This window comes from Schistocerca cancellata, chromosome 10, assembly GCF_023864275.1.
Source record: "Schistocerca cancellata isolate TAMUIC-IGC-003103 chromosome 10, iqSchCanc2.1, whole genome shotgun sequence".
Lineage (NCBI taxonomy): Eukaryota > Metazoa > Arthropoda > Insecta > Orthoptera > Acrididae > Schistocerca > Schistocerca cancellata.
The window spans coordinates 31,729,133-31,751,659 of record NC_064635.1 but is presented as its reverse complement, the minus strand read 5'-3'; the positions used below and the strand labels follow the sequence as shown (position 1 = coordinate 31,751,659).

General features: G+C 40.7%; 1 protein-coding gene across 1 annotated transcript in view; it reads left to right on the top strand.

Annotated features, from left to right (window-relative positions):
• Nucleotides 1-22,527, top strand: part of LOC126106457 (zinc finger FYVE domain-containing protein 1-like) — a 113,793-nt gene that overhangs the window by 4,832 nt on the left and 86,434 nt on the right. The window contains exons 2-4 of the mRNA XM_049912744.1: nt 2,737-3,021; nt 4,393-4,621; nt 12,240-12,451. Coding sequence (XP_049768701.1) covers nt 2,737-3,021; nt 4,393-4,621; nt 12,240-12,451 — 726 coding nt within the window. The remainder of the gene's footprint in view (nt 1-2,736; nt 3,022-4,392; nt 4,622-12,239; nt 12,452-22,527) is intronic.

Genomic DNA, 22,527 nt, shown 5'->3' with positions numbered 1-22,527 from the left:
GTAAATGTAGATCAAGTCATTGTCTACAGATGCCAAAGTACAAAAATTATTGACATAGCCGTGGGACTGAATTGTTAATTTGTAATAAAATTTAAATATTTTGGCGATATCATAACATATGATTTCAATGAAAAACACATTTGGTGTAATAGAATAAACAAACTGATGAAACTACAATATATCAATAAAGTACATACAACAAAAAAGACCTATGACCAGCTGCAAAATTAAATCGCTAAAAACACTTACACAGTCAGAAATAACATATTTGAGTGAGGCCATTTTTGAAAAAACTAACACTGCTAAAATAGACATATTCTTCAAGATAGAAACAATGATAAGCAGAACATGCTTAAGCAAAAAATACCCAAAAATTGGACACTGGAAACTAGTTTCTAATGAAGCAGCGTACATAGAAATGGAACTATTAATGAGTGAAATCAGGAAGAAATGCATCTCAGTTTTTGGGTGTTAAAAACAGGACCACAGTAAACAGAATTATCGGTAGAATGACAGAGAAATTATAAAACTATGAAGACCAAATTAGATAGACTGTGGTAACAAGGGAGATATGAGGAAGCTACAAATTGCAGTAGAAGATTTAAGAAACAAATCAGGAAAATAATCATCTTGTGGTGCAGTTCTTCTTGTTGTCTCCGTGCTTGCTAAGAAAATGGGATGAGAAGTTCCGCCTTATGCAATACACCTTATTTCTTTTGTTTCACCCATACATGTTTCAGCACTTTTGTGCTATCATCAGTGGGTTCTATTTATTTTTAACTTACATTATATTATTGTCCTCTTGTTTTGGTAGCTGTTATGCTACACAATATACAACATGTCATAGTTTTGAAGTTGTGGTAGGTTTTCCTGTTTTGTTGGCGAAGTAAATGGGCTTACTTCTTTGCCTGTGTTCGTGTGGCAATGCAGTTTATCCAGGAAAAAGTAAAGTAACTGAAAAATAAACGGACTAGATTACACATAAAAATCAACATACAAACAATGGGAAGGATGATTTCAGACAATGAATGAAAATAGGTAACTGCAAAACACTGTGCATAAAACTAGCTTAGATATTCAAGAAAAGATCTTAGTTCCACATATAAAACTTGTAAGATACACTGTTGATACATTTTCGTTTTCAGACACATGACAAGCTTGGTTTTGAAAATCTTATTTATTTAATGAAAAACATTTTCAGCCGTTTTTAGTGTCCTGTTTTTTTTTCTCTGTTAGTCCAGTCATTGTGCACAACTTCCTCAAGTACAAAACCTCATCAAAGGGTTCCAAGGCCCCATTGGTAATTTGTACGATCTTCATTTCAATGTGTTGATTACACCACTATTTTTTCCTACTGAGGACCACATAAAATAATTATGTCTTCTTTCTTCTCTCCTCTCTTTCTTTCTTTCTTTCTTTCTTCTACCTATATAGGATTAGACTCTTCCTTTGTTTTATGCTGGAAGCCCATGAAACTTTTTACTTTTGCCCTGAACGTTTTCTTTCTTGTATTTCTTCCTCTGTTATTTCCGTTTTCTGTTTTAATGTCTTTGACCTATGTCATTGATGTTTTTTGGGTTTCTATCAAGGAAAATTAAAAATTCTTTTTTCCTCATTTTGTCAAAAAATTTTCAGTTCTTCCATAAATTTCTTTATTACTTCTGAATAGCCATTTCCCTTTGCCATATTTTGGTCACAAGATTTCCCTGATTATTGTCCTTTTTCTCTTTTTTATTACACCTAATTGTCTGTCTGTAACAAAAGGCATTCTGCAGCATAAAGTCATTCTACAGCATAAAGGCATTCTGGTCTAAAGACAGTGTCATAGTGTCAGAATTTAGCATTTATGCATATGCCCTCATTGGCTGAGTGGTCAGTGCAACAGACTGTCAGTCGTAAGGGTCCGGGTTCGATTCCCAGCTGGGTCAGAGATTTTCTCCACTCAGGGACTAGTGTTGTGTTGTCCTAATCGTCATCATTTCATCCCCATAGATGTGCAAGTCACCGAAGTGGCATCAAATCGAAAGACTTGCGCCCGGCGAACGGTCTACCCAACGGGTGGCCCTAGTCACACAACATTTACATTTTATTTTATTTATGCATAAAAATTTCTTGTTATACAGGTTTTCTGTTAATCGAGAAGCCACTTCCGTTTTCCTTGCCCTTGGTAAGTTAGCTTCTTTCTCCAAAGCATTTGGTCGTATATTTAAATTTTGTAGCCATTTTTATTCTTCCATAATCAATTTCCGTGTATTTCGGTACCTCCTTCGCATCTGTCATATACTCTGTTTATTTCTCCCAGAAGCTATACATAGTCTTGCTTTTGAAGCTCTCTTGCAGGAAATTCATCTGCATTATTGCATCTTGTATAGATTCAGCTAAAATAGCAAGGTCACCTTCAGAAGCCCATCAATTAGTTCTCTGATTATTCCTTTTTCTCCCAGCTATGATTCCTTAAAATTACTTTTTCTAATTTTTCCTGATTAACTTTTGCACTACACAATTGAACAGTGGGCACAGTCCATCTCCTTGTCTTACATCAGTTTTGATCTTGAAAGCCTTGGAGGTTTCATCTAAAAATTTGATTTTGCTTTTTGTATTTGTTTATAAATACTTTAGTTTTATTGCAATTGATTTTCATGTTTGTTTTCAAACTTGCTCTGTTAAGATATTTCCTTTTCTTATTGTATGCCATGTCTGCTCAGATTGCTTTTCATTGCAAAAATTGTCTGTTAGGTGACGTCCGCTGAACAGTTGGCCGGCAGATTAGGTTGTGGTCCTCAGGCAAGACTGAAGGTAGTGTCTGTCCTGGGAAATGCCGGAGATGGCAAATCTCACACGTTAAACCACACCTTCTTCTGTGGTCGAGAAGCATTTCGGACGTCGGAAGGACAGGACTCCTGCACGATGGGGGTGTGGGCAGCTCTAGAGCCTTCCGGCACAGCCATCTGCCTCGATACGGAGGGGCTGCTGGGAGGATCGGGCATGGATGAAAACAGGAGAACACGACTCCTCCTTAAGGTATGACGACATTGTATGCTTTCTTGTACTTTTTTTAATCAAACTTTTACAGTGTAGTAGTCTAATGCAACCATCTGATTACTTGACACAATAAAAATCATTGTTTGACAGTACCAAAAATTAAGTTTGAGATTTTCAAATCATTTAATTGGGAAAGCAAACCAATGAATATCACCAAGAAACTGAACTTCTTCATATGATATGCAGAATTACTTGATATTTTAAATGCTTAACTTTGGATGTAAATTGATTGGATTGTAGGTTTTTGTATGTTAATTAATAACCTGAGAACTATTTGTACTTGATCTTCTTCTTCTGGTTTCCAGGAGCACCAGTTACTAATTATGCTTTGGTATAAACATCATTTCACTCTCTATTCCGACAGGAAACACAATGGTTCTTTCAACAAGGCTGTCTGTCCTGTCCTGTCCTGTCCCTCTTTGTTAATATATACGTTTGTCACTGTAGTAACTGACAATTCATAGATGAGAGCAAAATTAACCTTGGACAAATGACTTACTAGCCCTATACTAACTCACTGTGTTGTTTCAATCATTATTGAAATTTTTTAGTGCCTGGTTCCAAGCCATCTTTATATGGTACTGTATCTGTACTAGTTCATGAAATAACAAATGAGACTAATGCAACAGGCTTACAACTGGTTCAAAGCAAACAGCCTGTGTAATACAGAACAAATAAAAATTACATAACAGATGCTATAAGCAGTGATCAGTTGCATACACCATGTGGAATTCCACATTTAAAGTTCCTAGGCATGCAGATGGGTTGTAACCACCACTACACGAGTAAGTTAACCAGAAATACTCAGTTCTGTATTGATACTTGGAAGTGGCTCTCATCATGTTGACATACTGAGAGGATTGTTAGTATAGTCTACAAATATTTAATTCATTGTGTAATCTTCTAAAACAGTCTTCTGAGGTCAAAAAAATATTTCTTCTGCAGAAGTGTGGAATAAGAATTATTTAATGAAGACCCTCCTCCATTGTGATATTTATGGAATACAATGTGTGAATGAGTGAATTAATCACTATCCACATTAGTAATAAAGTGTGATCGCACAGGGTGAAGAGATTTCTTATTAGGAGGCTATTATATAAAATTGTTGCAGCAGTGGTGTGAACTTGTTAAAATATGAGTATGCTGTGACCGCCAGTGAGGTAAGTAGTGGCAGTAGTCCATCAGAGTAATGTGTTTTTGACCAATGTTTTCTCTTTCTAAAAGTAAATTAATACACAAATTAAATGTCCATTTTGAAGTTTAACCAGACTAGGAGCACTGTCAAGAAATTTAATTACATACATGAAGTGAGCAGTGTGTACTGTTGAGGCAAATTGCGGTTCTCCACAGGTGCTGGCTGTCTCGGACATTGTGATCTTCCGGACGCGGGCCGAGCGCCTGCACAGCGACATGCTAGTCTTCCTGGGCTCCGCATCACGTGCCTACTCGCAGCACTTTTCCACCGCCCTCCAGGCGGTCAGTGGGAAGCTGCGCGCCCTGGGGGGAGCGTCGATGCCCTCCCTGGGACCGTCTGTCATCATCTTCCATGAAACTCGACACACCAGGCCCCTGCAGCAGAGTGAGTTTCAGAGCTCTGTAAGACTCAATGTATCGTCACCTCAGTGCTGCTGAGACAAGAGATGTGCTCAGAAATATGCAACATTTAGTTGCTTGTATAAGCAAATACGAGTACTATGTTAAGTAGATTTTTCAGTAAAAACAAAAAGGTAAAGCTGGTGTCAACACATTTTAGTGTTCCATACCCCTATCGGTAAATATGGTACCCTTGTAGAATCTCTTTGTTGTCTGTCTGTCTGTTTCTCCATCCGTCTGTCTCTTTGGCTGTTAAGATTCCTTCTCAGAAATGGATAGATGTTCCAAGCTGAAATTTGTCACATACTAAGGTATATTGTCCCTTGATAGTGTAAAAAATTTCGTCTTCTATGTCACTGTAATCAAAAGATAAGATAATTTATGTCACATAATTTTGATACTTCCGAACTTATTTGTTGTTGTTGTGGTGGTGGTCTTCAGCTCTGAGACTGGTTTGATGCAGCTCTCCATGCTACTCTATCCTGTGCAAGCTTCTTCATCTCCCAGTACTTACTGCAACCTATATCCTTCCGAATCTGCTTAGTGTATTCATCTCTTGGTCTCCCTCTACAATTTTTACCCTCCGTGCTGCCCTCCAATACTAAACTGGTGATCCCTTTATGCCTCAGAATATGTCCTACCAACCGATCCCTTCTTCTAGTCAAGTTGTGCCACAAATTTGTCTTCTCCTCAATTCTATTCAATACCTCCTCATTAGTTATGTGATCTACCCATCTAATCTTCAGCATTCTTCTGTAGCACCACATTTTGAAAGCTTCTATTCTCTTCTTGTCCAAACTCTTTACCGTCCATGTTTCACTTCCATACATGGCTACACTCCATACAAATACTTTCAGAAACGACTTTCTGACACTTAAATCTATACTCAATGTTAACAAATTTCTCTTCTTCAGAAACGCTTTCCTTGCCATTGCCAATCTACATTTTATATCCTCTCTACTTCGACCATCATCGGTTATTTTGCTCCCCAAATAGCAAAAATCCTTTACTACTTTAAGCGTCTCGTTTCCTAATCTAATCCCCTCAGCATCACCTGACTTAATTCGACTACACTCCATTATCCTCGTTTTGCTTTTGTTGATGTTCATTTTATATTCTGCTTTCAAGACAGTGTCCATTCCGTACAGCTGCTCTTCCAAGTCCTTTGCTGTCTCTGACAGAATTACAATGTCATCGGCAAACCTCAAAGTTTTTGTTTCTTCTCCATGGATTTTAATACCTAGTCCGAACGTTTCTTTTGTTTCCTTTACTGCTTGCTCAATATACAGATTGAATAACATCAGGGAGAGGCTACAACCCTGTCTCACTCCCTTCCCAACCACTGCTTCCTTTTCCTGCCCCTCGACTCTTATAACTGCCATCTGGTTTCTGTACAAATTGTAAATAGCCTTTTGCTCCCTGTATTTTACCCCTGCCACATTTAGAATTTGGAAGAGAGTATTCCAGTCAACATTGTCAAAAGCTTTCTCTAAGCCTACGAATGCTAGAAATGTGGGTTTGCCTTTCCTTAATCTATTTTCTAAGCTAAGTCGTAAGGTCAGTATTGCCTCACGTGTTCCAACATTTCTATGGAATCCAAACTGATCTTCCCCGAGGTCAGCTTCTACCAGTTTTCCCATTCGTCTGTAAAGAATTCGCGTTAGTATTTTGCAGCTGTGACTTATTAAACTGATAGTTCGGTAATTTTCACATCTGTCAACACCTGCTTTCTTTGGGATTGGAATTATTATACTCTTCTTGAAGTCTGAGGGTATTTCACCTGTCTCATACATCTTGCTCACCAGATGGTAGAGTTTTGTCAGGACTGGCTCTCCCAAGGCCGTCAGTAGCTCTAATGGAATGTTGTCTACTCCCGGGGTGTTGTTTCGACTCATTTATCAAAGCATATATGGTACTTTCTGTTGACATAGGGTCATGAAATTTGGTAAGAAGGTAAGTTTTACAGCACAAGTAAGGAAAAAATTGTTAATTTGTAATTATATCACATGCAAAAAATATGTTTTGTGGTATGTTAAAATTTAAACTTAAAATTGAAATATTCTCAAAAGTCTTGGAATTCTTAGGATTGGTGTCTTGCAGGTGTCAATATTGACAACAGTAAAAAACGCTCTAGATCCTCGATTTTTACGTATGCGGTTGTCAGTACCTGTAGGAAACCAGCAAGTCCTGCTGACACATTGCACCTGATTAAATCTGCGATCGGCCCGTTGCTGCCCGCAACACTCGATACTGACAACTACTCTTTGACTGTACAGTTTGCAGCCCGAGAACAATGACTTACATAATAATTATTTATTTTAGTCTTTACATCTTAAAATATTATCCTACATAGTTTACTGCATTACTTAAACATTTATTATTATTATTTTCTACTAATTGAGTAATGAGAAACATCTTCAGATATCAGAATAGTTGATAATTGCTCAGTGCAAAGTCTGAGCTCTGTGGCAGTTGGTCTGCTTGGTCCCACCCATAGGATCTGAGTAACTTGTGAATTCGAGCAACGGAATGCAGGGAAGTGCGATAGGAGCGCTGTTGTTCTCTATATACATAAATGATTTGGTAGACATGGTGGGCAGCTGTCTGCAGTTGTTTGCTGATGATGTCATAGTGTAAGGTAAGGTATCGAAGATGAGCGACTGCAGGAAGATAAAAGATCATTTAGACAAAATTTCCAGTTGGTGTGATGAATGACAGCTAGCCCTAAATGTGGAAAAAATGTAGTTAATGTGGATGAGTAGGAAGATCACACCTGTATTGTTCGGATACAGTATTAAAAGTGTGCTGCTTGACACAGTCAAGTCATTTAAATATCTGGCCATAATGTTACAAAGCAATGTGAGGTGTAATGAGCATGTTAAAACTGTGGTAGGGAATGCAAATGGTAGACTTCGGTTTATTGGGAGAATTTTAGGAAAGAGTGGTTCACTTGTAAAGGAGACAGCATATAGGATACTGGTGCAATCTATTCTTAAGTACTGCTCGAGTGTTTGGTATCTGTCAGATTGAAGGAAGACATCAAAGCAATTCAGAGGCGGGCTGCTAAATTTGTTACTGGTAGGTTCGAACACAACATAAGTGTTACGGAGATGCTTCGGGAACTCGATGGGGATCCCTGTTGGGAAGGTGACATTCTTTTCGAGAAACACTGTTGAGAAACTTTAGAGAACTGGCATTTGAAGCTGACTACTGAATGACTCTACTGCTGCCAACCTACATTGTGTATAAGAACCAAGAAGATAAGATACGATAAATAAGGCTCATATGGAGGCATACAGACAATTGTTTCTTCCTCACTCTATTTGCGAGTGGAACAGGAGGGGAAATGACGAGTAGTGGTGCAGGGTACCCTCCATCACGCACCAAACGGTGGTTTGTGGAGTATCTCTGTAGATGTAGATGTGGACTGCATTGGCTGCTCTGTTGTTTTCCCTGATTGTGTCTTCAAAATCTGACTGCTTCAAGACTTTACTGTTTTTGATGCAGAGTTATATGTAATCCTGTGGGACTGGAGGAAATGAGATGTGTTCAGAGTGCTGAATTCCTCATCTGTTCTGGCTCCCTATGTGCTCTGAGTATTAAGGGGAACAAAAGGGTGGATGTAGCAGCCAAGGAGGCGTGTCGCTGTTCCCAGATACTTCAGCGTGCCACAATCCTGCATGCTATTGCCTCAATGCTGAGTTGTGTGTTAATGGGAAGAAGAGTGGCTGGAAGTGGCAGACAATAATAATAATAATAATAATAATAATAATAATAATGGTTTATTTGTCCATAATAACTTTTACAGTCGTGGACATAGTCAGTCAGTACATACAACATTAAAAATGCTTGATAGAGTACGAACATTTAGCAATTAACACCTGCTTTAATTTTATTTTAAATATTTTTCCTTTTAACATTTTTATGGTATTTGGCAGTCTGTTGTAAAAAAATCTTCCAGCAGAAAATGCATTATGATCGGTTGCTTTTTTTATTTCTGAATTTTATGTGATAATCCTCTTTCTTCCTTGTTTATAACTATGGATATCACTATTTATTATACTGTGCTCCATATTTTCTTTTACAAACAGTGTACTCCTTAGAACATATAATGATTACACTGTTAGGATATTATACTTAATGAAGTATTCTCCACAGGATTGACATTTACTAATATTCGCTATTATCGTAACTGCTCTCTTCTGGGCTTTAAAAGCCCTATCCATGTATACTGTTGGTGCCCCGCCCCAAATCTCAATACCGTGTTGTAGGTGGGAGTGTATAATACCAAAATAGATTTGTCTTAAGACTGGTGACGCTATTATGCTAGAAAGGCATTTTAGCAGGTAGGTATTACACAAGATTTTTTTTACAAGTGTAGCTGATGTGCTCCTTCCATGTAAGATGTTCATCAACTATAATACTCAGGAATTTATGTTAAGTATCCACTTGTCTTGATTTGTAATTTAGCATAAACTCCATTAGAATTGTCTTTTCCTTATTTAATGCCAATTTATTTTTAGTCATATATTCTGTGATGAGGCTGGTGTTCTTCATATTATTTTGCACTGCTAGCTGTTTTGTAGGGCCCCAGCTTATGAAGGAGATGTTGTTGGCATAATTCACAAGGTCTGCATTTTTTGGAATTATTATATCATTGATGTACACAATGAACAGAAAAGGCCCAATAATACTTCCCTGATGGACTCCATAGTTCAGAATTTTATAAGATGATCTTAATGTTTGTATAAGTCACCCGGTTGTATGATACAACTTAACACATGTCTCCTGTCAGCAAGGTACGATCTTAACAAATCTAATGCCACTCCTCTGACCCCATAAGTTTCTAACTTATGTAGAAGAATGGAGTGATTTACAGTATCAAAAGCCTTAGATAGGTCTAGAAAGGTGGCAATAACTTTGTTTCCATCATCAAGTTTATTCAATACTGCTTGAATAAATGTGGCTATGTCTGTTGTTGTAGACTTGCCCTTCCTGAATAAGCTGCATCTTGTAAAATCCATGACGTGGCCATGACGTACCTTCTTCCAGCCACACAGTCAGGATGAGGTCCTCGTCACTCCTCTTCACATAGGCCAGAGTCATGACCCATGACTTCTTGCCCCCGTGAGAGGATCCTCGTCCATATAGCTCTGAAATCTGACAGTGGTAAAGTTTGCAACAGATGTGTTCTGTGCTGTGAAAAACTGCACATCAGTCTATGTGTCATGGTTGATGGGAGTTTCCTGTGTCTTAAACGTTTTAACCTTAGAGTGTAAACAGCAGAAAGTGCTGCAAAGATTGCAGCCTGTGCACAAGGTATGACAGTAGCTGTCTTATGTGAGCATTTCTAAAGCGATGCGAAATTTACACATCTGCAGCCTGTCGGTCCATACTTATAAGCTGCCATTTATATCTTATGCTATCTTACTTTTGTGTTCTGTGTGATTACAGTTACACGACACACAAGAATGCAGCACACTACAGCATTAACTGCTAACCATCCTTTCACACACATGGAATGAACTGAGGGAAATCAGAAAAGCCAAATCAGGATGGATGAACGCAATACAAATATTGTTACAGAAAAACATGTTGTACATTATAGTAACAAAGGCAGTTGGTCTCGCATTCATCCCATCAGCCATTTGACACCCACTGTTGGATAAAGGTCTTCTGGAGAATTTTCACGCATTACAGCTTTTCGCTATGTGCGTTTGTGTTCCCTATACGTATTATTTATATTATCTGCCTATCTTCGGTTAGCTCATCATCTCAGTCTTTTCTTATCTCTTGGAATCTTGCAGAGGATTTCAAAGTTATGGAAAGTTCAATTTCCATAACACAGTCATTTTAAGTGAAGCGTTGCTGGCTGATGATATGTGCTCCACGATAATTGGTAATTAATGGATCTGAGGGTGACCTAAAAAGTGTCTAAAACTGTTATCCACTAAAATAGAAAGTGACCTAGACTGTGCTTATCTTTCTATACATTGCAAGGGGGTCATGGTACCCTATGGACATTCTCTCTCCAGTTTGGATCTAGAATGTGACTTGAGCGTAAGACACCTTTCTTTCCTCTTGATTTTTTTTTTTTTTTTTTTACCCTCACCCTCAGGACAAAAAGATAAAAAGGAAATACTGCCTGCTCCTCTGTTATCAAACAGTGGCTACACTGACTGGTGTAGTAATGATGTTACAATAGATTTAAAGTTAGATTAGCTGCTTTGAAGATGATTAGTTCCAGCTCAGGCCTATAGGCAGCAGATAAACAGCACACTGAATTTTGTGGTCGCACAGAATTTACAGCGATCTGTGTCTGCACAAACTGACCGTAACTTATGGACTGACATTAAGAACTGTTCCTAACAGAAAATTGGAATTGGGCAGTGAGCTATGATTGGTCAGCTCAGTCAATACAAGTGTTGCTGATAAAGTGTGAGGGTCTCACTGTTGAGAAATGCTAGGTTTTATTTCTTTGTAGAGTCCACATTGAAGTGAAATTTTGTTCTGGAGTTATGTCCTTCATAAAACTGGGTAAAAGCCAATTCACACAGAATGTGAACAGAACTTCAGTCAACAGTACATCAAATTATGGAGTGTTCACACTAGACAGAACGTCAACACATCAGTTCATTTAGACCAGCACCAAACCAGTCAGAAGGTAGTATCAGCATTAAGGAACTAGTAGTGATAAAGTTTATCTTTGGCCAAAGCAAATTCCATAACAGATGTTCTTGATCAGTTTTGTATAGTGCACTACTGTGAAGTGAAACATCATTTCAAAACATGGACATATACACACAAATACAAACAGTATTTATAAGGGAGTAAATAGAGCCTGCTAACCTTATCGATTGTTTTTTTCCCCCAATCCAGCAATTAATGTTAAAAATAATTGTATTTTCCTTCACTAGAGCTGGCTTTTTCACTCAAAAAATGGTTATTTAATGAAAATTGCTTCATCTATTGATGTTCCTATTTATATATGTTGCAGGTGTCAGCTCTGTTGAGTTATTGTAAAACGTAAATCATTTTTCACTTCCCTTGAGGAAGAACATTCAATGTAAAAAGTATGCTAATTGCCAAGGAACACTTTGTGTGTCACGAGAAAAAGCAAAATAATTAAAATAAAGGCTCAAAATCAGAAAACCGACTATTAAAACAAGAGTGTGCTAACAAAAATTGGTTAACTTCCAACATCAGCAGGCGAAGACATTGTTCTCCCCACCAAAGTCAACATCAATACTTTCTTCTTGAGGAACCTTGACGCTGACATCCCATTTCAGCCCGTTCTGTTGTATGAATGCTTTGTTTTGAAAAGCATTGTGGAATAGTTTGACATTCCATTCTGTCTTGTTCCGTTTCATCAAATTGAAGCAATCTTAAAAGTTTCCACTCGGTGACAAAATGTGTTCCAGTAGTAGTGTTGTGCAATATATTTAAAGAGTGTGTGATCTTGAATTACTTTGGGTTTTCTGACTTGGTTGTTGAATTCTGTACACGGTTGTTACGGCCTACTGCACAGCATTCTTTCCCTATGTTTCTTTGTTCTACTTTCATTGTCCACTAGTTGTGAACAAAGCTCTGTGTCGTGCCCACAGCATTAGACGAAACCCCCGAGGACGTGCTGCGGACCAGGTTTGCACAGTGCGGCCTCGAGATGGACGCCTTCAGCTCGCTGCACTATGTGGGCATCCAGACGGTGAACCAGGCTACCGACTTTGGGCCCCTGAGGTTTGCCGTGCGGTCAGAATTAGACAACTCTTCTGTCAGGTCCCCACGGCCTCCTGCACTGGTCTTCTACACTCTGAAGGTAACATTTCTGTGCATGTAGTGTGCAATGATGAGCCTAAAAGACAAGTGCCAAACTAGGTCAACAAGATTAAGCTTTCATTGCATACTTATTATTATTGTTGTTGTTGTTGTTGTGCCTCTTTTCCTGGTAACTTTTAATCTTTGATTGGGTGATTGCCTATTGTGTGTTGTAAAGTACTTAATGTTGATTTTGTATTGCACACTGCCATTAGTATCTACCATGTACATCAGTTTAGTTATTTTGTTAATTCAAACATCGTATTCTGTAGACTGAATATGAGGGAGGAATTGCATGGCTGTGTAATGAATAACAAACTACGTTATTGTAGGGATGCAGCTTTGCCAGATGTTCTTTGTAGATTACTTTGATAACTATTAATCATTTTTAAATGGTTAAGGGAGAAAACAACAAATTGTGATATAGAGAAGGAACATAGAGGAAGCTCTGAGCAGCTTGTGGGCACTCAAATGAAAATTGAAGGTTTAAATTCACCTTTTGGATATGTTTTAATAGGGACTTAGATGTTAGCTGAGTACTAATCGAGGTTGAATAATAACAGTTATTACATACTACATGATAAAAGCTTCTTTCTCATGAACATTTTCTCCTGCTGTGCCAACAGGAATGCACAACACAGTATCTCGATGTTTTGTTTATTTAAAGAAAGATAAATGTGTGTTTTTCATTTAGTCTTGAAGTTAAAGATGTACAAAATTTTCTGCCTTTTCTCTCCAGGACTGTTGCTAACGTTTTTGCAATATTTAGTTAGTTTCAGGTTCCATGGATCATTTGCACCGTAAATTGTAATGTTGTACGAAGAGTAATTTTGTATTTACATTGCAAATTAATTTGTAAATGTGGCTGCACACTGAATATTTGTCAGCATTGTGTGCTTTTTTTGTAGATGGGAATTAGTAATTCTTACCCACCACCTTTTTCACATTGCAATATTATAAGTTGTTCTACAGAATAGTAGGAGTTGTCAAGGAGCAACGTTTTCAGTTGGTTTTAAAGTTTTACTGTGCTGTCTGTCAGACATTCTTATATCACTGAGTAAGTTATCAAATATTTATCACAGCATTGTGCACACTCTTTTTTGAGCTAAAGACAAACTTAATGTGGAGTAACGAATGTCATTTTTCTTTCTGGTACTGTAATTATCTACATCATTGTTCCTTTTGAACTGCAGTGGATTATTTACAACTAACTTCAGTTTCATATGACAACATTGAATGAAAATATGCGAGGTGTGTTGAGCTACTGATCTGTCTGCCCCAAAGACTTGCAGTGATTCTAAGCACGAATGTGACTGAACTACTAAAAGGACTAAAATGTTATTTTTCCATTTTAAATTCTCATCACTATGGACACCTAAGACTTTTGAAGTTTCCACTCTATTATTTCCCCATCATGTGTTATACTTATCACTGCTATTCTACCCCTGTATGTACTGAATTGAATACGTTGTGTCTTTTTAAAATTGACGGTGAGACCATTTACTGAAAACCAGTCAATGATATTTTTAAGAACACTGTTTACCATTTCTTCTGTTTCTGTATGTATGCTTGGATTGATCACAATTCTAGCGTCATCTGCAAAAAGAACTAATTCTGCTTATTGCGTATTAGACAAAAGATCATCTACACATATGAGGAACAATAGTGGGCCCTTGTTTGAACCTAGGGGATCCTGATATGTGATTTCTCCCCAGTCAAAACAATGTCCCTGGGATACATTGGTTGAATTACTAAGTACAGCTTTCGGCATTCTTTTGCTTACATATGACATTATCCATCAGTTGGTTACACCATTAGTTTCACATTGTTGTTGTCTTCCGTCCGAAGACTGGTTTGCTGCAGCACTCCAAGCTGCTCTATCCTGCGCAAGCCTCATCATCTCCGAGTAACTGCTGCAACTTACATCCTTCATCCTTCTGAATCTGCTTACTGTACAAATCTGTTAGTCTCCCTCTCTCTCTTTTCCAGTACTAAATTGGTGATCCCTTGATGTGTCAGAACGTGTTGTACCGACTAATCCCTTCTTCTTGTCAGATTGTGCCAATAATTTCTTTGTTTCCCAATGTTAGTCAGTACTTTCTCATAAAGCTCATAAAATTTTAGTTCATCTGTGAGAATACTGTGATCCACACGATTATATGCCTTATGTAGGTATCAGGACATACCAGTTGGCACTATTTTGATATTTATAAAGGAACTTCACTATAACCGTGGAAAGGTAACTTGTGCAGATTGTGTATCCCGTGCTTTAGTGATGGATACAACTGCCCATTTAAGAGGAATAACTAAAGCTCTGCAGGAATGAAGCCTTGTAGTACCTGGTCATACTTGAAGGTAGCGTGTTGCGTATCCCCAACAAACATTTATTCAAACAAAATTTAAGATAAGTAATTTCACACAGAATCCTGAACAGCACAGCTGATTGAACACTGATCGGTGTAACATTGAGGAACTAGGCATAACAAACTTCTGTAACTGAGCTCGCTCCCTTTTACAGCCTAGACTTTGTCATTTTCAATTATGTGTAGGTAAAAAAACAAAAGCGCTGGCAGGTCGATAGACACACAAATAAACACAAACATACACACAAAACTCTAGCTTTCGCAACCAACGGTTGCCTCGTCAGGAAAGAGGGAAGGAGAAGGAAAGACAAAAGGATTGGGTTTTAAGGGAGAGGGTAAGGAGTCATTCCAATCCCGGGAGCGGAAAGACTTACCTTAGGGGGAAAAAAGGACAGGTTTACACTCGCACACACACACATATCCATCCACACATACACAGACACAAGCAGACATTTGTAAAGGCAAAGAGTTTGGGCAGAGATGTCAGTCGGGACGGAAATACAGAGGCAAAGATGATGTTGAAAGACAGGTGAGGTATGAGCGGCGGCAGATTGAAATTAGCGGAGATTGAGGCCTGACGGATAGCGAGAAGAGAGGATATGCTGAAGGGCAAGTTCCCATCTCCGGAGTTCTGACAGGTTGGTGTTAGTGGGAAGTATCCAGATAACCCGGACGGTGTAACACTGTGCCAAGATGTGCTGGCCGTGCACCAAGGCATGTTTAGCCACAGGGTGATCCTCATTACCAACAAACACTGTCTGTCTGAGTCCATTCATGCGAATGGACAGTTTGTTGCTGGTCATTCCCACATAGAACGCTTCACAGTGTAGGCAGGTCAGTTGGTAAATCACGTGGGTGCTTTCACACGTGGCTCTGCCTTTGATCGTGTACACCTTCCGGGTTACAGGACTGGAATAGGTGGTGGTGGGAGGGTGCATGGGACAGGTTTTACACCGGGGGCGGTTACAGGGGTAGGAGCCAGAGGGTAGGGAAGGTGGTTTGGGGATTTCATAGGGATGAACTAAGAGGTTACGAAGGTTAGGTGGACGGCGGAAAGACACTCTTGGTGGAGTGGGGAGGATTTCATGAAGGATGGATCTCATTTCAGGGCAGGATTTGAGGAAGTCGTATCCCTGCTGGAGAGCCACATTCAGAATCTGATCCAGTCCCGGAAAGTATCCTGTCACAAGTGGGGCACTTTTGGGGTTCTTCTGTGGAAGGTTCCGGGTTTGAGGAGATGAGGAAGTGGCTCTGGTTATTTGCTTCTGTACCAGGTCGGGAGGGTAGTTACGGGATGCAAAAGCTGTTTTCAGGTTGTTGGTGTAATGGTTCAAGGATTCCGGACTGGAGCAGATTCGTTTGCCACGAAGACCTAGGCTGTAGGGAAGGGACCGTTTGATGTGGAATGGGTGGCAGCTGTCATAATGGAGGTACTGTTGCTTGTTGGTGGGTTTGATGTGGACGGACGTGTGAAGCTGGCCATTGGACAGGTGGAGGTCAACGTCAAGGAAAGTGGCATGGGATTTAGAGTAGGACCAGGTGAATCTGATGGAACCAAAGGAGTTGAGGTTGGAGAGGAAATTCTGGAGTTCTTCTTCACTGTGAGTCCAGATCATGAAAATGTCATCAATAAATCTGTACCAAACTTTGGGTTGGCAGGCCTGGGTAACCAAGAAGGCTTCCTCTAAGCGACCCATGAATAGGTTGGCGTACGAGGGGGCCATCCTGGTACCCATGGCTGTTCCCTTTAATTGTTGGTATGTCTGGCCTTCAAAAGTGAAGAAGTTGTGGGTCAGGATGAAGCTGGCTAAGGTAATGAGGAAAGAGGTTTTAGGTAGGGCGGCAGGTGATCGGCGTGAAAGGAAGTGCTCCATCGCAGCGAGGCCCTGGACATGCGGAATATTTGTGTATAAGGAAGTGGCATCAATGGTTACAAGGATGGTTTCCGGGGGTAACAGACTGGGTAGGGATTCCAGGCGTTCGAGAAAGTGGTTGGTGTCTTTGATGAAGGATGGGAGACTGCATGTAATGGGTTGAAGGTGTTGATCTACGTAGGCAGAGATGCGTTCTGTGGGGGCTTGGTAACCAGCTACAATGGGACGGCCGGGATGATTGGGTTTGTGAATTTTGGGAAGAAGGTAGAAGGTGGGGGTGCGGGGTGTTGGTGGGGTCAGGAGGTTGATGGAGTCAGGTGAGAGGTTTTGTAGGGGGCCTAAGGTTCTGAGGATTCCTTGAAGCTCCGCCTGGACATCAGGGATGGGATTACCATGGCAAACTTTGTAAGTAGTGTTGTCTGAAAGCTGACGCAGTCCCTCAGCCACATACTCCCGACGATCAAGTACCACAGTCGTGGAACCCTTGTCCACCGGAAGAATGACGATGGATTGGTCAGCCTTCAGATCACGGATAGCCTGGGCTTCAGCAGTGGTGATGTTGGGAGTAGGATTAAGGTTTTTTAAGAAGGATTGAGAGGCAAGGCTGGAAGTCAGAAATTCCTGGAAGGTTAGGAGAGGGTGATTTTGAGGAAGAGGAGGTGGGTCCCGCTGTGACGGAGGACGGAACTGTTCCAGGCATGGTTCAATTTGGATAGTATCTTGGGGAGTTGGATCATTGGGAGTAGGATTAGGATCATTTTTCTTCGTGGCAAAGTGATATTTCCAGCAGAGAGTACGGCTGTAGGACAGTAAATCTTTGACAAGGGCTGTTTGGTTAAATCTGGGAGTGGGGCTGAAGGTGAGGCCTTTGGATAGGACAGAGGTTTCGGATTGGGAGAGAGGTTTGGAGGAGAGGTTAACTACTGAATTGGGGTGTTGTGGTTCCAGATTGTGTTGATTGGAGTTTTGAGGTTTTGGAGGGAGTGGAGCTGGAAGTGGGAGATTGAGTAGATGGGAGAGACTGGGTTTGTGTGCAATGAGAGGAGGTTGAGGTTTGCTGGAAAGGTTGTGAAGGGTGAGTGAGTTGCCTTTCCGGAGGTGGGAAACCAGGAGATTGGATAGTTTTTTAAGGTGGAGGGTGGCATGTTGTTCTAATTTGCGGTTGGCCTGTAGGAGGATGCTCTGAACAACTGGTGTGGATGTGGGAGAGGAAAGATTGAGGACTTTTATTAGGGACAGGAGTTGATGGGTGTGTTGATTGGCTGAGTGGATGTGTAGGTGAAGGATTAGGTGGGTGAGGGCAATGGATTGTTCGGTTTGGAACTGGTATAGGGACTGATGGAAGGAAGGGTTGCAGCCAGAGATGGGAACTTTAAGTGTGAGGCCTTTGGGGGTGATGCCAAATGTCAGACAAGCCTGAGAAAATAAAATATGAGAGTGTAATCTGGCTAGGGCGAAGGCATGTTTGCGGAGGGAATGTAAATAAAACTTAATGGGGTCGTTGTGGAGGTGTTGTGAGGGTGACATGGTACTGGAAGGTGGAAAGTGGAACACGAGGCTGAAATGAAAATGAAAATAAATATAAAAATATATGGGGAGAGATAAAGGTAAAACTAGAAAGCAAATGGAGATCTGGTGTGAAAAAAGGCGAAAAAGGGTTGGTTAGAGCTGGGCTATGTTGATCCTGTGGTGAACTTGTGTAGGTAGATAATGATGTGCACAAAGGTTAGGTGGTTGTGTTGCCGCCAAAACACGTTAAAGGGTGGAGAAATACGGGAAAATTTCGAAAAAACTACGTGAGGATGTATTAAAAGGGTGGTTTGGTGGTGGCAGATTATGGAAATGAAGCTAACAATTGTCTGATGAAGAAATAATGACGTTAAAACCTGTGGGAAGCGGCTAAAAATGATCGATGATGTGAGAAAAACGGAAATGGAAATAAAGCAAAAGATATTAAAACTAGCCGAAAAGGTTGTTTAATAGCTGAAAGGAACTGTTTGTGAACTGGAAACGGTGGATTTTATAGCAGCGGTAGTGTTGAAAGCGGAAAAAAAAAATTTTTTTGGTTATGGTTTGGAAGTGGGTTACGTATTGTTACGTACTATTGAGTATATATCGGCGGGATAAAATTGTATACTGGATTACGGTAAAAAAGGAGAAGGTGAATAGAAAGTAAAACTGCTGGCAAAAACAGAAGGAGGAAATAAGATGACAGAAAAGACTACGAAATGTAACAGTGACAATAACAATAATGTTAACAAACGTGATTGTTGGATTCAAATTAATGATATGAATATAATAGAGGGAAACATTCCACGTGGGAAAAATATATTTAAAAAGAAAGATGATGAGACTTACCCAACAAAAGCGCTGGCAGGTCGATAGACACACAAATAAACACAAACATACACACAAAACTCTAGCTTTCGCAACCAACGGTTGCCTCGTCAGGAAAGAGGGAAGGAGAAGGAAAGACAAAAGGATTGGGTTTTAAGGGAGAGGGTAAGGAGTCATTCCAATCCCGGGAGCGGAAAGACTTACCTTAGGGGGAAAAAAGGACAGGTTTACACTCGCACACACACACATATCCATCCACACATACACAGACACAAGCAGACATTTGTAAAGGCAACTGACCTGCCTACACTGTGAAGCGTTCTATGTGGGAATGACCAGCAACAAACTGTCCATTCGCATGAATGGACACAGGCAGACAGTGTTTGTTGGTAATGAGGATCACCCTGTGGCTAAACATGCCTTGGTGCACGGCCAGCACATCTTGGCACAGTGTTACACCGTCCGGGTTATCTGGATACTTCCCACTAACACCAACCTGTCAGAACTCCGGAGATGGGAACTTGCCCTTCAGCATATCCTCTCTTCTCGCTATCCGCCAGGCCTCAATCTCCGCTAATTTCAATCTGCCGCCGCTCATACCTCACCTGTCTTTCAACATCATCTTTGCCTCTGTATTTCCGTCCCGACTGACATCTCTGCCCAAACTCTTTGCCTTTACAAATGTCTGCTTGTGTCTGTGTATGTGTGGATGGATATGTGTGTGTGTGCGAGTGTAAACCTGTCCTTTTTTCCCCCTAAGGTAAGTCTTTCCGCTCCCGGGATTGGAATGACTCCTTACCCTCTCCCTTAAAACCCAATCCTTTTGTCTTTCCTTCTCCTTCCCTCTTTCCTGACGAGGCAACCGTTGGTTGCGAAAGCTAGAGTTTTGTGTGTATGTTTGTGTTTATTTGTGTGTCTATCGACCTGCCAGCGCTTTTGTTGGGTAAGTCTCATCATCTTTCTTTTTAAATATATTTTTCCCACGTGGAATGTTTCCCTCTATTATATTCATATCATTAATTTGAATCCAACAATCACGTTTGTTAACATTATTGTTATTGTCACTGTTACATTTCGTAGTCTTTTCTGTCATCTTATTTCCTCCTTCTGTTTTTGCCAGCAGTTTTACTTTCTATTCACCTTCTCCTTTTTTACCGTAATCCAGTATACAATTTTATCCCGCCGATATATACTCAATAGTACGTAACAATACGTAACCCACTTCCAAACCATAACCAAAAAAATTTTTTTTTTCCGCTTTCAACACTACCGCTGCTATAAAATCCACCGTTTCCAGTTCACAAACAGTTCCTTTCAGCTATTAAACAACCTTTTCGGCTAGTTTTAATATCTTTTGCTTTATTTCCATTTCCGTTTTTCTCACATCATCGATCATTTTTAGCCGCTTCCCACAGGTTTTAACGTCATTATTTCTTCATCAGACAATTGTTAGCTTCATTTCCATAATCTGCCACCACCAAACCACCCTTTTAATACATCCTCACGTAGTTTTTTCGAAATTTTCCCGTATTTCTCCACCCTTTAACGTGTTTTGGCGGCAACACAACCACCTAACCTTTGTGCACATCATTATCTACCTACACAAGTTCACCACAGGATCAACATAGCCCAGCTCTAACCAACCCTTTTTCGCCTTTTTTCACACCAGATCTCCATTTGCTTTCTAGTTTTACCTTTATCTCTCCCCATATATTTTTATATTTATTTTCATTTTCATTTCAGTCTCGTGTTCCACTTTCCACCTTCCAGTACCATGTCACCCTCACAACACCTCCACAACGACCCCATTAAGTTTTATTTACATTCCCTCCGCAAACATGCCTTCGCCCTAGCCAGATTACACTCTCATATTTTATTTTCTCAGGCTTGTCTGACATTTGGCATCACCCCCAAAGGCCTCACACTTAAAGTTCCCATCTCTGGCTGCAACCCTTCCTTCCATCAGTCCCTATACCAGTTCCAAACCGAACAATCCATTGCCCTCACCCACCTAATCCTTCACCTACACATCCACTCAGCCAATCAACACACCCATCAACTCCTGTCCCTAATAAAAGTCCTCAATCTTTCCTCTCCCACATCCACACCAGTTGTTCAGAGCATCCGCCTACAGGCCAACCGCAAATTAGAACAACATGCCACCCTCCACCTTAAAAAACTATCCAATCTCCTGGTTTCCCACCTCCGGAAAGGCAACTCACTCACCCTTCACAACCTTTCCAGCAAACCTCAACCTCCTCTCATTGCACACAAACCCAGTCTCTCCCATCTACTCAATCTCCCACTTCCAGCTCCACTCCCTCCAAAACCTCAAAACTCCAATCAACACAATCTGGAACCACAACACCCCAATTCAGTAGTTAACCTCTCCTCCAAACCTCTCTCCCAATCCGAAACCTCTGTCCTATCCAAAGGCCTCACCTTCAGCCCCACTCCCAGATTTAACCAAACAGCCCTTGTCAAAGATTTACTGTCCTACAGCCGTACTCTCTGCTGGAAATATCACTTTGCCACGAAGAAAAATGATCCTAATCCTACTCCCAATGATCCAACTCCCCAAGATACTATCCAAATTGAACCATGCCTGGAACAGTTCCGTCCTCCGTCACAGCGGGACCCACCTCCTCTTCCTCAAAATCACCCTCTCCTAACCTTCCAGGAATTTCTGACTTCCAGCCTTGCCTCTCAATCCTTCTTAAAAAACCTTAATCCTACTCCCAACATCACCACTGCTGAAGCCCAGGCTATCCGTGATCTGAAGGCTGACCAATCCATCGTCATTCTTCCGGCGGACAAGGGTTCCACGACTGTGGTACTTGATCGTCGGGAGTATGTGGCTGAGGGACTGCGTCAGCTTTCAGACAACACTACTTACAAAGTTTGCCATGGTAATCCCATCCCTGATGTCCAGGCGGAGCTTCAAGGAATCCTCAGAACCTTAGGCCCCCTACAAAACCTTTCACCTGACTCCATCAACCTCCTGACCCCACCAACACCCCGCACCCCCACCTTCTACCTTCTTCCCAAAATTCACAAACCCAATCATCCCGGCCGTCCCATTGTAGCTGGTTACCAAGCCCCCACAGAACGCATCTCTGCCTACGTAGATCAACACCTTCAACCCATTACATGCAGTCTCCCATCCTTCATCAAAGACACCAACCACTTTCTCGAACGCCTGGAATCCCTACCCAGTCTGTTACCCCCGGAAACCATCCTTGTAACCATTGATGCCACTTCCTTATACACAAATATTCCGCATGTCCAGGGCCTCGCTGCGATGGAGCACTTCCTTTCACGCCGATCACCTGCCGCCCTACCTAAAACCTCTTTCCTCATTACCTTAGCCAGCTTCATCCTGACCCACAACTTCTTCACTTTTGAAGGCCAGACATACCAACAATTAAAGGGAACAGCCATGGGTACCAGGATGGCCCCCTCGTACGCCAACCTATTCATGGGTCGCTTAGAGGAAGCCTTCT